Below are 15,115 nucleotides of genomic sequence, written 5' to 3'. Positions count from 1 at the left end.
AGGAAAAGCTCTTTGTTCAAAAGGAAGAGCCAAGCGTGAAGCATCTTATTTTGTTTTTAAAGATTTTAAACCACAAGAAAGATATTTTTAAAGAAATTCATCCAGAACATTAAAGTTCATTATATTAAGTATTTATCATGTGTGAGAATAATAAGTATATAACTGCAGCTAGTAGCCCCTTTCCTAATCGCTTAGGTCGTGTGAGTAGGTTTGCCTGGTGCCAGTCCTGTGCCCTGTGCCCTGTCATCTGTAGTTGTAATCAGGAAATGATATCTGCACTGCACCGTCAGAACCCTTCGCTGTTGTGTGTTTCGATTACCGTAGCTCTTTGTTTCATGAAATAAACTGTGAATTTTTTTTTATTTTTTATTTTTTGGTGTGGGGGTGTTGCAGGCTATATAAAATTTTTCACGGAGAAGTTTGATCCTGAACTAGCTTCTCTACAGTAGGTTTTGGTTAGGTGGTTTTGACAGCTCTCTAGAAATTTCTCACAGACAAGAGGGAGTGAGGGACGGGGACTGAGATGGACCACTCTGTGGTTTTGTTTTGGTTCTTTCCTTTCATGGAGGCATCATTCCAGACCTGCCTGAGAATACGACTTCTGAGCTGTGTCCTTCATTTTGGGGCAGTCCTTCGCAACAGCAACTCTTCTGTTCAGGGACATGAAAGACTCCTAGATGATCAAGTGGAAAGTAGAGATTCGAGCTGCCGGACGCACCATCAAGTCACTGGAATCACGGCAAGAGTCACAGTGTAATTGGAAGCAGAGCACGAGTGCTGGGAAAACATGACACACTTCTAGTCCTGTATGGCTGCTTAGCAGTTGGACAGTATGGAGCCAGCTCCCTGGAGGCCACTTGCAGCAAGCAGCAAGTCAAAGCTCAGCTGCCCCACAGGTAGCTGTGAGACCACCCTCTCCATCCCTGCCCGGTCACACAGCTGCTGGAATCCGCAAAGATTCGCCCACCGTGCCTGCTGGAGCCAGTCCATGCAAGTAGAGAACGGCCGTCCTTGCTTCTGCAGCATCCGTGCTTTCAGACATCTGCTGTCTTCTAAAATCATTCTGTGCAGGATGCCCGAAGTCACTGTGCAGGCCCTCCGAACCAAACCCACATCTTCAGCGTTGCTAGAATTCTCTGTCATCTCCTCCCACACCACCACACTACAGCCAGGGAAGGAAGCGCTCCTTCCAGGCCAGGCCAGTCTGCTCGCCGGAGCTGGACTCCCGGCTGACTTCTGCTGTCGCCTTGTGGAACCAAAGAGCAGAAGAAGGCCTGGTCCCCGCAGTTCCTCATGGAGAGCAAACCAGAGAGCAGCAGAGCCCATGCATGCCCCGAGCTTCCACAAAGTGACTTTTCTTAGGATATTGTCACCCTCTCGGGGCCCCCCCTGAGCCCTCAGCAGGCCAAGAGCTGCCCCCCCCCTCTCGCCTGTGCCCTGCCAGGTTCTCTGGTAGACATTCCGGATGGTGAGCCCTGGCCAGCGGCTCCCCCAGCCCAGCTTCCTTGGCCCCCCGGGCAGCTGTAGTGGAAACTGCAATCCGAATAGATAATCGCTTCATACACAGTAACGATGGTGCTAACTTCACGGTATAAATAAGCACTGCCAAGTGTTGAGGGTCTGGTGACTTGAGAAGCCTGGCTTTTGGGGAGGAAAAGGGTTAATTTGTTCAAGTAGAAGGGTTTTCTTGTGAAGAGGAGCAGGGAGAAGGCAGAGCCCCCCCCCCCCCCAGTCCTGCCTGCACAGTCCAGAGGTGGGCGAGGTGCAGGGGAAGGGGCCCTGTGTCCACAGCCCCCTCCGGCCACCCTCACGGGAACACCTCTGCCATTCATGCAGACTGGGGGGGGGGGGGTTCTCCCCCAGCAAGTGGAAAGAGTTTATTTTAGAGATCCACCACTTGAGAAATGTCTCCTTACCAGCCTAAGTACAAGTCACCCGTGCGGCCTCCCCCGGGATGCTGAGACCACAGTCTGTGGGGGCTGCGGGGCTAGCCCCGATCCAGCACAGCCCCGTGGTTCGGCCATCTCCGACGGGAGCAGCAGTAGTCGGGCACTAGGGCTTCAGTGTGAGCAGAGCAGCTGGCCTCGTGGTCAAGGTGCTGCTACGTGTGTGTGCGTGTGCATGTGCGTGCGTGCGCGTGCGTGGGGAGGGCGGTGAGTGCAGCAGGAGCTCATGGAAGAGCAGCGTTCTAGGTCTTGGCAAAGCAAGCAAACTGATCAGAGATCTATATATTTTTAAGAAGGGGGGGCAGGGGGGGAAGCTCAACCAAGATCCATCACTTTTCCACCCCTGTCCTCGCAGATGGTCAGCTGGATACGGAACTCCTAGTGAAAGCGGAGCCCTGTGCTAGGAGTCCCCGTAAACATGTACTGTAATTCTTTGTATATAGAAAAAAAATACTGTAAAGTAAAGTTTAACTTTACTCTTCTGAAGTGCCCTTGCCCTGTCTTGTTTTGTGGGCTGTGGGTGGCAGGGCCCAGAGGGCTGGGGGGACCGCTTTGGCTGGGATAGAGGCAAAACCCCTCAACCATTCTCCTGGCACAAGTCAGGGGATGCAGGGTCCCGCCTGCGGTCTCCTGTGAGGATCTCCATCCCCTCCAGTGAAATTCTTAGTTGCTTAAGAGTGAAGGCCTTTTGAGGAATTTGGTACTTAAGGAAGTGAAACCAGGAAAACAGAAGTGAAACCAAAGCAGATTAAAAAAGAACTAAAAAGAAGGTATGAAGTGCAAGGCAGCCTTGCCCAAGCTGCTCTTAACTCTCTTGCTGAGGGTGTGGGATGCCAGGGGCCCTGAGCCTCAACCCACCTGGAGAGAAGCCAGGCCACACCCTCACAGGCACCCCACCCGAAGGGTTATAATCCTCCAGTAGTTATTGCCCAGGTGTCGGAGGGCCCAGCATGGGGGAGGTACAGAGGGCCTTGGACATTGCACTCCATTTTTGCTCTCATCCTTAACTCCCTGAGATAAGGATGGAATTTTCACTTAGGACATTAATAATTCTGAGCAAGGTTTTAGAATGAGAAGCCCAAGCTGATGGCTAGGTTCTAACTTACAAACCACTGCTTCTTTGGGGGGGGGGGTGTCATGGGGGCTTGAACTCAGCCTGGGCGCTGTCCCTAAGCTCTTCAGCTCCAGGCTACCACCCTACCCCCTGAGCCTCAACCCCACTTCCCAGTTTCCTAATGATTAATTAGAGACAAGAGTTTTGTTCTTTAGTGCCCACACTGGCCTTGAACCCAGACCCTCAGCCCTCAGCCCTCCAGGACTAGGCATGAGCCACTGCCCCCAATTGTTTTTCTTTTTTCCCCCCATCAGCTTTGATCCCTTCCAGCCTGAATTAGAATTTACAGTGCAGCCATCAAACCATTTTTCTCTCTCAAAACTCTTTCTCTCCATCATTAAGCTGCACTGCAGGGCAACACAGGAATTCCCAGGTGTGTGCCATGGGTCCCCTCCAGACCCACATGTCTTGAGCTTTGAGTGAGTGGCTGGTCTTGTCATCCCAACACGAGGTGCTCCCCCAGCAGGAATAAGGGGGGATGCTGCCCTGCCCTGGGGCCTCACCCTAGCTTAACACCAACAAAAATGTGCTGGAAATGTTGGTACAGGCATGTGTAAGGAAAGCCCTGAGTTTAATCCTTAGCCAGCTCCAATAAAAGTGAGTAGAGAAAGAAAAGCTTAACATCTCAGTGACAACCCTGTGTATGGACGAGGCGCTTGGTTTCCCAAGCAAAGTAAGAAATGGGTCTCAATAGAGCCACAGAGGCCAGCCAGTCCTCGGAAGAACACAGCATCTCACCACCCAGTCCAGCCGGCAGGGAAAGGGGCCAAGGGAGAGTCACAGTGCACTGATTTTATTTACAGATCAGAAGCCACTTAAATAGTCTGTAGAAGCAAGCACTGTCCATGACAGAAGCCTGGAATCCAAACCTGCCTGCAGTCAGCCAGTACTGCCTCCATCGCCAGGGCCAGCACAGGCAGGGCCACCTCTACCCTGAGGAGCCCTGGGCCACCCAAGCCCGGGCAAGAGCTGTGCATCCGGCCCCTGGAGGAATTCCTTTCATCCCCCAAGCCAGGTGAGTGATGGTGACTCAGTGATGGCAACAGCTGTAGAAGTAGGGGTTTGCCTTCTGGGCCAGATCCACGCCCTTGTCCTCTGTCAAAGAGAGAGGGGCAGTTGAGCGCCATTGAGGTGGGATCTGGGTAGTCCTGAAGGGGGCTGGGAGATGGAGAAGCTAGAGGAAGCCTGGAAGCACACCTGTCATCTCCTGGAAGTTTGCCACACTGACGTAATCCTCTGCCACTTTCTGGAAGAGCTCGTCTGGCAAGAAGAGGCTCAGTGAGGGCCTGGTGCCAGGGGCCCTGGGAACTCCCAGTGACCCGGCCCTGTCAGGCCCTCAGGATGCACTCACCCACGCTCTGGCCAGTCTTGCTGGATGTCTCGAAGAGCTGGGCTTGGATATCTGTGGAGAGAGACAGAGAGCGACTAAGGCCTTGCACCTGGGGTCCAGGTCGACACACACACACACACGCCAGCAGCTCAGGGCAGGTCCTGGGAGGGTGCCTGGCCACCCCAGCCAGGGCAGGCCGTCCCCCCCCCAACCCCGGGTCCCCCGCCCCAGGGGCTGAGGCATAGCTACTTTCGGCATAGTCCTGGACATCATGGAAGTCCACCCGCCGCCGCCGGCGGTCCTCCTCCAGCAGGTCACTCTTGGTGCCACACAGGTAGATTTGACAACCCTGAAGGGGCAGGGGGGGCAGAAGACACGCACTGTGGGGGTCACCCCAACACGGGGAACACCCTCCGTGACCCCCGGACCATCCATCACCTCTTCCTGGCTGCGCAGCTCCTTCACCCAGAACTTGGCTCTCTCGAAGCTGCTGCTGTCGGTGAGGTCTGGAGACACGAGCGTGCAGGAGACACGGGTGGCGATCAGGGCCCGGCGGGTGGGCGGCGATCAGCCTGGCACCCAGGGCCCCCCTCCCTCCTTACCGTAGCACACGATGGCCGCCTTGGCTCCCCGGTAGTAGATCCTGCTCATGGCCTCGTAGCGCTCAGAGCCGGCCGTGTCCTGCGGGGCGGGGCGGAGAGCCGATCGGACCCGGTCACCACCAGCTCCAGGTCCTCCGGGGGTTGCCCGGCCGCCCGCAGCCCCCGCCCGGCTGCCCCGGGGCACTCACCCAGATGCCCAGCGTCACCGTGCGGTCCCCGACGGGCATCACCTTGGCGACGAAGGCGGCGCCGATGGTCTGCAAGGGGATCGGGGGTGAGGACGGGGGGCGGGGGCGCGGCCGATCCCCCCGCGGCGGGCGCCGATCCCCCCCGCGGCGGGCGGGCACTCACGTTCTGGTACGGCCCCACCAGGAAGCGGTCGTGCACGTAGCGCTCCACCAGGCTGGTCTTGCCCACGTACTCCTTGCCCAGCATCACCACCTTGACGTCCACGCGCTGCCCGCTCATACTCCCGGGGCCGCCGCCGCCGCGCGCCGGGGTCCCCGCGGCCCGGGCGGCGCCGCAGCCGCAGCCCCGACCCCGGCCGCAGCGCCCCGCACCTCGGCGGCGCCCGCCTCCCTCCCCGGCTGCTCGGCCCGGGGCGCCCGCGCGACGCTCACCCACTCGCCGGCTCCGATTCCCAGCCCGGGACGGGTGGGGTGACGGGCGGGCAGCACGGGGTGGGGGGTGGGGGCGGCGGCGCGGGCCGACCCGGCGATCCGGCTCCGACCCGCAGCGTCGCGACTCCCGCGGGCGGGGGCGGCAGGGGCGGGGCCTCGGGTCACGTGGCCCGGCCCGCCGGAAGCGGCTGGGCGGCTCCGCTCGGGCCGCGCCGGAAGTGGTGCGCGGCGGAACACACCCTCATGGCGGCGGCCGCGGCGGCGGCGGCGGCTGTGGCGGCGCCGGCGGTCACCACACGGGCGCGGCGCGGTGCCGAGTGAGCTGCGAGCCTGGCGGCGGCCGTGCACCGACCGGACCACGGCCCGGCCTCCCCCGCTCCCCGCGCGTGCGCCCCCCTCCCTCACACCCGGGCCCCGCACCCCTGATGCTGCGCGGGTGCTGAGCCCGCCCAGGCCGGGACGATGGTCAAGTATTTCCTGGGCCAGAGCGTGCTCCGAAGTTCCTGGGACCAAGTGTTCGCCGCCTTCTGGCAGCGGTACCCGAACCCGTACAGGTGCGCGGGGATCGGGGGGCTGGGGCCGGGGGAGGAGGGGGGGGAGGCTGGGCCCGGGCGGGGATCCGTTCCGGGGTCCCCCGGCCCCGCTGTGACCTCTGGGGGTTGATGAGGAAGGAAAAGGCGGTGGCTGGAGAACCGGGGAAGGGATCCGGGTAGCCGTTCGGGCCTCGCCCGCCCCCCGCCGCCCTCTAGCGGAGCCACGATGGGGCCGAAGTCCCTGGAAATCCAGGTCGAGGAGGATGGAATTTGCCCCCCCAGATGAAAAGGTTCGAGGTCTCACACCCGTCCCCATGGCCGCTCACGTGTGCCAGACTGCAGGAAGGCCTGAGCCAGAGAGGCCTCCCAGGGGGAAACCCAGCAGGCCCGCCTGTCAGCCAGCCTTCCCGAGCGACGGTCGCCTTTCCTCTGCATCTGCAGCAAACATGTCTTGACGGAAGACATAGTACACAGGGAGGTAACCCCCGACCAGAAGCTTCTGTCCCGGAGACTCCTGACCAAGACCAACAGGATGCCCCGCTGGGCGGAGCGACTGTTCCCTGCCAACGTGGCCCACTCAGTGTACATTCTGGAGGACTCAATTGTGGACCCACAGAATCAGACCATGACCACCTTCACCTGGAACATCAACCACGCCCGGCTGATGGTGAGGCCCCCAGCGACTCCCCCCAACACAAAACCAGTCTGCTCCCCGAGCTCAGGGCTGCGGGAGGAAGGAGAGGCGTTTGGTTTCAACTTGGTCTTCCAGCCTTTCTAGGATGTGCCGGGGTAACGGCTCCCAGCCCTTGTCCTGTTTTAACCTAGTTGCAGCCTCTCGTTTCTGGTCACCAAGTGAGATCGCAGCCTCCGGAGATTTGGGGCAAAAATGTCCCACATGCCATTCATTTCTTGCTTTTTCAAAATGGCTTTTGACAAAATGCTGAGATCTGAGGAACGAGGTTCAAAGCCAAGCGCAGGCTGGAAAGTCCATGAGCCTCTTATGCAGCAAAATGCCAGATTTGGAACTGTCGTAGAGCGCCAGCCGTGAGCAAGAAAGCTAAGAAGGGATAACACCCAGGCCCTGAATTCAAGCACCAAAAAAACTTAATCTATCTGCAGTGGTGGCTCACTGCCTGTAATCTTATCTAATCAGGAGGCTGAGCTATGAGGATCAAGGTTCAAAGCCAGCCTGGGCACAAAACACTTTTATCTCCAGTTAACCTCTAGAAAACTGGGAAGTGGAGCTTGGCTCAAAGGTAGGGTGGTAGCCTTGAGCTGAAGAGCTCTGGGACAGTGCTCAGACGCACAAAATAACCCCTAATCATAGAGAAGTATTAGAAACACTCTGTTTGTGAGTGCCTATGACCTTTCAGACATGTGTCAGTAACCTTGAGAAGACTCAGTTGTACCAAGAGGGAAGTGGGAGAGATCAGGAGGTGCCCTGGAAGGCTACAGCTTGAGAGGGCACCATCCCTGCTTGTAAACACCATGTGGTGTGCAGTCAGTGTAGAGCTTATGGAAGTAGCCATCCACGTGTCGTGTAGACACAGGGCCTAGAGCAGCAAGCCCCTGTCCCCGCCAGAACCAGCAGGGGTCTGGGGAGGTCGGTTGGCCTCCTTTAATACCCAGCAGACATGCAATGTAGGGAGGGTAGCGCCCCCTCTCCGGGCTAGCATCCTGGCACCCATCTGTAGACCCAGTTGCTCGGGAATCTGTATTTGGGGATGGAGGGAGCCTAGGAAATGGGTGCTGGGCTGGTCAGCATAGCATGGATTGAGTCTTTTTGTGAGTTGGCAAAACAAACTCTGCCCGTGTGGCTGAGTGGTCAGGGTGCCAGCGTCTTGGCGTGTTTGCTGACTGCCCCACGCAGATGGTGGAGGAACGGTGCGTTTACTGTGTGAACTCTGACAACAACAGCTGGACCGAAATTCGCCGGGAAGCCTGGGTCTCCTCCAGCTTGTTTGGCGTCTCCAGAGCCGTCCAGGTGAGCGCTGGAGGCCGGGGCCCGGGGCTCTGGGCTCTGGGGACAAATCCCAAGCTTTCCTTCTTCCCTCTTCCGTCTTCTGCCAGGAATTTGGTCTCGCCCGGTTTAAAAGCAATGTGACCAAGACGATGAAGGGCTTTGAGTACATCCTGGCCAAACTTCAAGGTGAGAGGGGCCTTGTGGGGGTGCTCTGAGCCAGGGGTGACTGCCCCCCCCAGAGGGGAGGGCCCTCACAGGCCATCAGTAACACCCCCTGAAGACAGCCTCCTGCCCTCGGCTACAGGTGAAGCCCCTTCCAGAACACTCGCGGAGACAGCCAAGGAAGCCAAGGAGAAGGCCAAGGAGACGGCGCTGGCAGCTACGGAAAAGGCCAAGGACCTCGCCAACAAGGCCGCCAGCAAACAGCAGCAGCAGCAGCAGCAGTTTGTATAGCCGCCCAGCCGCACTCCCCATCATTCATGATTAAAAATCAACTTGAGTCCTCTCTGTTGTCTGGGTGGTGGGCAGGGGCCCCGCATGGCAACCGTGGCTCGTCAAGCCCTGCCTGCGTGTCCCCTCCACGGACCGCAGGTGTGGGTTGCCAAGGGGGGGGACGGAATGCTAGACTGTGCGCCCCTTGAGGGCAGGCGCCTTGCTTTTCTCTTATGTGTCCCACAAACGCTAGCACATAATAGGCGCTCAATAAATACCTTCTTTCAATTCATTTGGCCCCAGCCCTGGAGAGCTTTGGTTTGGTTTACATCTTGGGCAAGTCAACACTCAGGCGCCCTAAAAGGAGAGGCCCGGGGCGTGGTGGATCCTGCCTGGCTGTGACTTCCTCTTCTTGGCAGGCCAGGCACAAATGGACGGGAAGTTAGGAAAGAGGCTTTTAATGAAATACTGTACAGTGGGGGCTGGGGGGAGAGGCCCGGGGCCTCGGGAGCTGATGCTACACAAAAGTGCCTGGGAAGGCGGCGCAGTCCCGTGTGCACACAGCAGGGTCCAGGGACCGCTGTCCCCTGAGGAGTCCATCAGTCCACTCCAGCAGGCCGTGTCATAGCCAGGCGCCGGCCTTGTGCGAGTAGCTGTGCTCTTGACCCGCACTGAAGCCCCGCAGCAGGTCGGCCTCACCCCCAAACACCAGGCTCTCCACGTCCACCTCCAGCTCCTCTGTACAGAGAGGGGTTGGTTCAGCAGGCTGGGGTCTCCGGGCCCACGGGCCCCCAACCCTGGCCACCCACCTTGATCGGAGTCTGAGCGCTCAGAGGAGAGGCCTGAGGAGTCCAGGCTGTCGGTTCGCAGCCGCTCCCACTCGCCGGCCCCGGCCGGGCCCCGCAGCTGCTCCAGCCGCCGACACAGACGCCGCTGCTGGCTGCGCAGCTGCTCTTTAAGCCGCTGTGCCCGCATCTCCTGCTCCTCCAGCCTCTGCAGAAGCACAGGCCACGAGTGGGGTCAGCACCTGGGCACCGGTGTGGACACACGGCCCGTGCCAGCTAGACCTGAGGCTCTCCACACCCGGGAAGCAGACTGCCCGCAGATACAGCATGGAGGGGCACCCCAAGAATGGTGATTTTTTTTTTTCCTTATCAAATGCCAGTTGTGGGGCTTAAACTCGGGGCCTGGGCACTGTCCCTGGGCTATTTTGCTCTACCACCCTGAGCCACAGCTCCAACTTCTGGGTGTCAGATGGTTCACTGTTGATAAGAGTCTCAGAGGGACTTTTCGGCCCTGGCTGGCTTTAAATCGCAGTCCTCAGATCTCAGCCTCCTGAGTAAGATTCCAGGTGTGCGCCCTCAGTTCTTAAGCTACTGGGTTCTTAATCCTCTGGGGAACCCCAGGGAAGCATGAGCCTTCAAGACCCTCTTTCCCCGGCCAGTAGCCCCACTGGAGTTCAGGGTCTGGAAAGCCAAGGATTCTGCCATGCCCAGCCCTCAGTTATCCAATAAAAAGGGGGGAATGGGTTGGGTGCCAGTGGCTCACGCCTGTCATCCTGGCTACTCGGGAGGCTGAGATCTGAGGATCGGAATTCAAAGCCAGCCTGGGGTAGGAAGTCCATAAGACTTCGACTCTAATGAACTACCAAACAGCTGGAAGTGAGACAGTGGTTCAAACATTGAGTGCTAGCCTTGAGCAAAACAGTGCCCTGGCCCAGAGTTCAAGCCCCATTATCAGCACAAATAAAGGGGGCAGGGGGAGTGGTCAGGGTGGAGAAGGTGGAGAAGTTATGTAGACAAAGAAGTGGACACCAGGTCAGAACTCCATGTTTTTTTCTGGCGTAGATGGGAGATATATGCCCCCCTTCCCCCCCCCCAAAAAAAAGCAGGCTACTGGGCTAGAGAGGGCCTAGACTTTCATCCTGTGGCTGTGTCCTGTCAAGAGTCCTGTCAGCGATGGGCCTGGACAGAGCTGTGTACAGTGAAGCTCTTTCTAGGGCAAAGTGAAAGACCTGCCAAACAGGAAGCGAGGAAGCTGGAGTAGTATGTGCCAAGATGGCGGGACTTCAAGGAAGGCCTGCTCTCCAGTCGTGCCCTGGGGCCAGCCTGCCAGCTCCGCGTGAGGAAGCGGGAGCCACATGCCAACCTGAGTACTCGGGCACAGTGGAGCTGGAGACGGGCTGTGACTCGCACACCCTCCCACGGCTGGATGGCACGTGGATCTGTCACAGCTCTCACAGTGGATGGTGCTCAAATTAGACTTGTGGATGAAGAATGCACATCAGGGGGCCAGGTCCTGAATGTCCTCAGTGGCTAACTTCCCATCTAAAAGGCATCTGGTGCCCACACCATCCTGGAGCTTCCTGGGCCTTTATACCTGCACACCCATGCCTGTCCGCCAGGGGGCAGGCTCCATCCTGGCAGCAGCAAGGCCCAGGAGCACCAGCCCTAGGCTTTGGCTTCCCTGGTCCAACAGCCACCACAGCCAGAAGCTCTGAAGGACAGACGTCAGCCCTCTAAGAGACTGTGACCCAGGACATCACAGCCATCCCCACATCCCCACACAAGGTCCAAGCCAGACAAGGGACTTGCCTGAGATCTTGCAGCTGATATCTAAGTAGCAATGGTTGCAATAACACAGCCAGAAGCTCACACCTGTAATCCAGCTACTTGGAACATTGAGGGCTAAGAATCAGGATTCAAAGCCAGATGGGATGAAAACATCTACAAGACTCTTATCTGCAACAAACCAGCAAAAAGCCAGACAGAAGTAGAGTTGTGGTGCAACTGGTAGAGTGCCACCCTTGGGAAAAAAAAAAAAAAAGCTCAGGGACAGTGTCCCTGACATTGTCCCAGTCCTGGCACAAAAACAACAGCAATGTGAATTTGCTAAAGCCTCAAACTTGTCATTATGTTTCTTTCCACCTAGTAGAAGTGGAAACTAAAAGCAAAGAGAAATGTCCAAGTTGCACAGTTCACGCATGCTTCTTCCCCCAGTGCACCCTTCTGCACAGCGGGCCAGCTGCCAGGAAGAGGGCAGCCCCCCCCCACCTACCTGTATGTGCATCCTGGCACGGCGCAGCAGGCTTAGTGTGGTGAACCGTGCACAGTCAGAGCCCAGAGGCATCTGCTGCTTTAGCTGCTCCAGACACCGCTTCAGCTGGGCCCTCCTGCAGGGGAAGGGGTTTGGAGGGCAGTGCCAGTCCCCCTGGCCAGCCGGGGGAGGGAAGGGGGCAGGCAAAAGGGAGGTGGTTCCAGGGTCTGCAGCTGTCCGAGCCCAGGGGGGACTCACCTGCGTTTCTCCAGCTCATTGTGCACAGACCTGCCAATGCCAAGAAACACGGGATGAAAAGGACTGGTCCACACCCTCACCCAGCGCCCCTCAAAAGCCCCCCAAGCCAGGAGCAGAGGGATCATGCCTGTCATCCCAGCTACTCTGGAAGCCGAGGCCTGAGAATGAGGGTTCAAAGCCAACCGGGAGAAGGAAGGTCTGCGAGACTCTTATCTCCAGGGAAGCACCAAAAAGCTGCAAGTGGAGCTCGAGGGGCAGAGTCCCAGCCTTGAGTAAAAAGCTCAGGGACAACAGCACCCAGCCTTAGTAATGGCACACGCCCACATGCATGCACAGAGACACACATCCACAGCAGATCCCTTCCCCCAGTGAAGCCCCTACTGGGATCCTGTGCTGGCCCCCCAGGGAGGGACAAGAGGAATCTGAGTGTCACAGCCCAGAGCCAAATGCTGTGCGATTCCTGCCCAGGTGACTGTGGATTCAAAGGCGGTTCCCCTGACAGCCAGGCGAGACCAGCTTTGGGGGCAGAGGTGGCGATGAGCCTAAACATGTTTTCCTCAGAGGACAGTGGAGGGCTTCGAACCGGAGGAAGAAGCATATGCAGAGAGTTGAGGGGAGCGGGGGCTGCCGTGTGGGGCACACCGGGAACCCACAGCTGTCTTGTTCACACTTCCTGGAAAGGCCAAGGCGCGCAGGAAGTAGTCTTTGAACACGAACGGGGGGCAGTGGATGTTTGGGAGGTGGAGCGGAGCAGAGAGAAGGAGCAGCAGCGGGGTCCATGCTGATGAAGGGGCGAGCTCAGCCCCCTGCCCCTGCCCGTCCCAGCCCCGCTCACCGCCCGCCGTCCAGCGCGCCGGGCGCCTGCAGCGGCCGCTTCCTCCTCCCGGGACCGGGGCCGGGGCTGCGGTGCGGGCACAGGGACGCGTAGCCGTGTTCCGCCTCTGCCAGAGACAGTGCCCGGCCCGGGTCAGGCCGGGCCGGGGCCAGGGCCGGCAGATACCCCTGACACAGCCAGGCTGGGGCAGGACCCCGCCGGCCCGCCCGCCCGCCCGTCCCAAGCCCGGCAACAACGCCGGGCACCGCTCAAGTTGGAGCCCAGTCCAGGTCCGGGCCGTGTCAGCGGGGCGTCGGGCCCGGGGCCGCCCTCACCTCGCTCGCGGCGCTCCAGGAACTCGGCCGCCTGCAACAGAACCTGGATGCTGCTGGCCACGGGCTCCATGTCGGCGACAGCTGCTGGCGGGAGCGCCGGGAGCGCTGGCCCCGCCGCCGCCACTCTACTTTTGTTACAATGTAACTGACACGGAGCAACAAACACTGAGGCCCGGCCCCGCCCCCGGCCCCGCCCCGCGCGTGGCCACGCCCCCGGCGCGCCGGGCCGCCGCAGCCCGCACCGCGCCTGCCGGCCCGCCCGCCCGCCCGCGTCCGCACCCCAGGCCTGCGGGGCCCCGTCACCCCCGCCTCGCTCAGCCGCCCCTGCCGGTTCCTCAGCATATTGGGGCCGGCGTCCCAGACCCGCGCAGGTGGGGCGCGCCTCGGAGGGAGCACTGGGCAGGAAGGGCCAAGCGGCCCCGGGGAGGTCCCAGGCGCCGTGGCTGCACGTGGGCGCCGTGGGGGCGGGGCGTCCTAGAACTGCTCGCCCATTGGTGGGCTACCTGCCAGGGCTCGCTGTCGTCATCTTCGGGGCGGGGCCTTGAAACTTGTAACACACTATTGGCTGGGGAGTGGCCCCGCCCTCCCTCCCCGCTGGTCCTCACGTTCGAGCGGGAAAAGCCGCAGGTTTCAAATTTGAAAACCCAGACGGCGGCGGCAGGATTGAGCGGGGAAGCGTTCCTCAGTGCGCAGGCGCGGGGAGCCGCGGACCCTGGCCCCGGGCCCTGGCGTCCGTTCCCCCCCGGAGGCCCGGCGGGGCTCAGCTCCCTGCTGTGCGGAGCGGTGACCGGCTCCGTCCTCCGCAGCCGTGCCTGGGCCCGTCCCGGAGCCGGGATCCTCTGCTGTCCCCTCGGCCGTGGCGGAGTCACGACGCAATGGAGCTCCGAGCAGCCCCCCCATAAAACGGCGCGACTCCCTCAAAGTGGCCCAGGCCCCTGCAAAGGGCGCAGTCCCCTAATCAGAGCAGATCCCTGGCCAGACCAAGGCCCAGGTAAGCCCCGAGTGGGGACACCTAGTCCGTCGTATGATGCCACCGCACACACTCGCGTCGTCTCTTCCCCTGCCTAACTTGTATCTCATGGCGAATTTGGTGAACAATGTTTTAGCACATAATACAGGATAGTATTATTATTATTATTATTATTATTATTTTGCCAGTCCTGGGGCTTGAACTCAGGTCCTGGGCACTTGTTCAGCAATGTTTTACCATTGAGCTGCACTCCTGGCTAGCTAAGATGAGCCTCTTCTTGACTGCCTAGATATCGAACCATCCTAGGTGACCATGGACAGAAAAACAGGTAAAGAAGCAGTGAGCCTGGTAAGGTGGCCCACGCCTATGATCCCAGCTGTTTGGGAGATGGAGATATGGAGGCTTGTGATTTGGGGCCAGCTGGGAGAAATAGTGAATGAGACCCTCACGCCGTTGTCCATTCCAGCTCCTCTGCCTGTCGCTAAGTCTCACCAGTGTGGTCTGGAAAACTTGAGCTGGCCGTTCTGGTCCTTTGACTCCACCCTGAGCATCTGCACCTCCCTGTGGTAGACCAGGACAGGGTGACTGGCCAATCCCACCCATGGCATCCCAGGCTACAGGCCACACACCTGGAGGGCCTCTCCCCCTCCACCACCAATAAAATAAAGACTGCCACACAGCATCTGAGACACAAGGAATATTTTAGGTTCTTGTTTTTTTATTTTTATTTATTGTATAGATAATGTGTACAGTTACTTTCGTCAGGTAATGGGTACATTACTTCTCAAACCTTGATACCCCTTTTCTCATGTTTTTGCCCCCTTTTCCTTCCCCACCCTTCCAGTCATCTTGTTTTCCCTCTTCCCTTCCCCATTTCAAATAAGCAGATACACATATACACAATATACCAGGTAACAAAGTCAGGCCCAGTTAACAATATAAGTGGAAAAAAAAAGAAATAACTTCACATTGTACATTAAGAACAATCACAAAGATAAACCAAAGATAAACCTCTTACTTCCATAACCTGGATCATTTCCTTTAGTCTCATCCTGTATGAACCACACATATATATATAGCTTTTGGATTATTGTGAACCTCTGCTAGGAGAATCTTAGATGTGCACTAATCATTACAAAGGAGAGACGCCATGGAGCCTATG

At 58.6% G+C, this 15,115-nt stretch overlaps 3 protein-coding genes across 3 annotated transcripts; 1 reads left to right on the top strand and 2 right to left on the bottom strand.

Annotated features, from left to right (window-relative positions):
- Nucleotides 1-3,997: 3,997 nt before the first annotated feature.
- On the bottom strand, nucleotides 3,998-5,672 carry Rab24 (RAB24, member RAS oncogene family). The gene is made up of 8 exons (XM_090325559.1): nucleotides 5,344-5,672; nucleotides 5,181-5,249; nucleotides 4,993-5,071; nucleotides 4,829-4,896; nucleotides 4,640-4,739; nucleotides 4,412-4,462; nucleotides 4,258-4,320; nucleotides 3,998-4,155 (listed from the first exon to the last, which is right to left on the bottom strand). Exons 1-8 carry the CDS (start codon nucleotides 5,458-5,460, stop codon nucleotides 4,091-4,093), a joined length of 612 nt encoding a protein of 203 aa, XP_090181685.1. The 5' UTR covers nucleotides 5,461-5,672; the 3' UTR covers nucleotides 3,998-4,090.
- Nucleotides 5,673-5,829: 157 nt separating this feature from the next.
- Prelid1 (PRELI domain containing 1) lies at nucleotides 5,830-8,574 on the top strand. Its single transcript, XM_090325423.1, has 5 exons — nucleotides 5,830-6,166; nucleotides 6,587-6,812; nucleotides 8,016-8,129; nucleotides 8,216-8,294; nucleotides 8,413-8,574. The coding sequence occupies exons 1-5, from the start codon at nucleotides 6,075-6,077 to the stop codon at nucleotides 8,559-8,561; spliced, it is 660 nt and encodes a 219-aa protein (XP_090181549.1). The 5' UTR covers nucleotides 5,830-6,074; the 3' UTR covers nucleotides 8,562-8,574.
- Nucleotides 8,575-8,991: 417 nt separating this feature from the next.
- Mxd3 (MAX dimerization protein 3) lies at nucleotides 8,992-13,117 on the bottom strand. Its single transcript, XM_090325370.1, has 6 exons — nucleotides 12,984-13,117; nucleotides 12,670-12,775; nucleotides 11,835-11,864; nucleotides 11,598-11,712; nucleotides 9,350-9,533; nucleotides 8,992-9,278 (listed from the first exon to the last, which is right to left on the bottom strand). The coding sequence occupies exons 1-6, from the start codon at nucleotides 13,051-13,053 to the stop codon at nucleotides 9,163-9,165; spliced, it is 621 nt and encodes a 206-aa protein (XP_090181496.1). The 5' UTR covers nucleotides 13,054-13,117; the 3' UTR covers nucleotides 8,992-9,162.
- Nucleotides 13,118-15,115: the final 1,998 nt, after the last annotated feature.

Source organism: Megascapheus bottae, chromosome 38, assembly GCF_031878675.1.
Source record: "Megascapheus bottae isolate mThoBot1 chromosome 38, mThoBot2.hap1, whole genome shotgun sequence".
In the NCBI taxonomy this organism is placed as follows: Eukaryota; Metazoa; Chordata; class Mammalia; order Rodentia; family Geomyidae; genus Megascapheus; species Megascapheus bottae.
The sequence above is the reverse complement of the archived record's forward strand: the minus strand, read 5'-3'. Positions and strand labels throughout refer to the sequence as shown.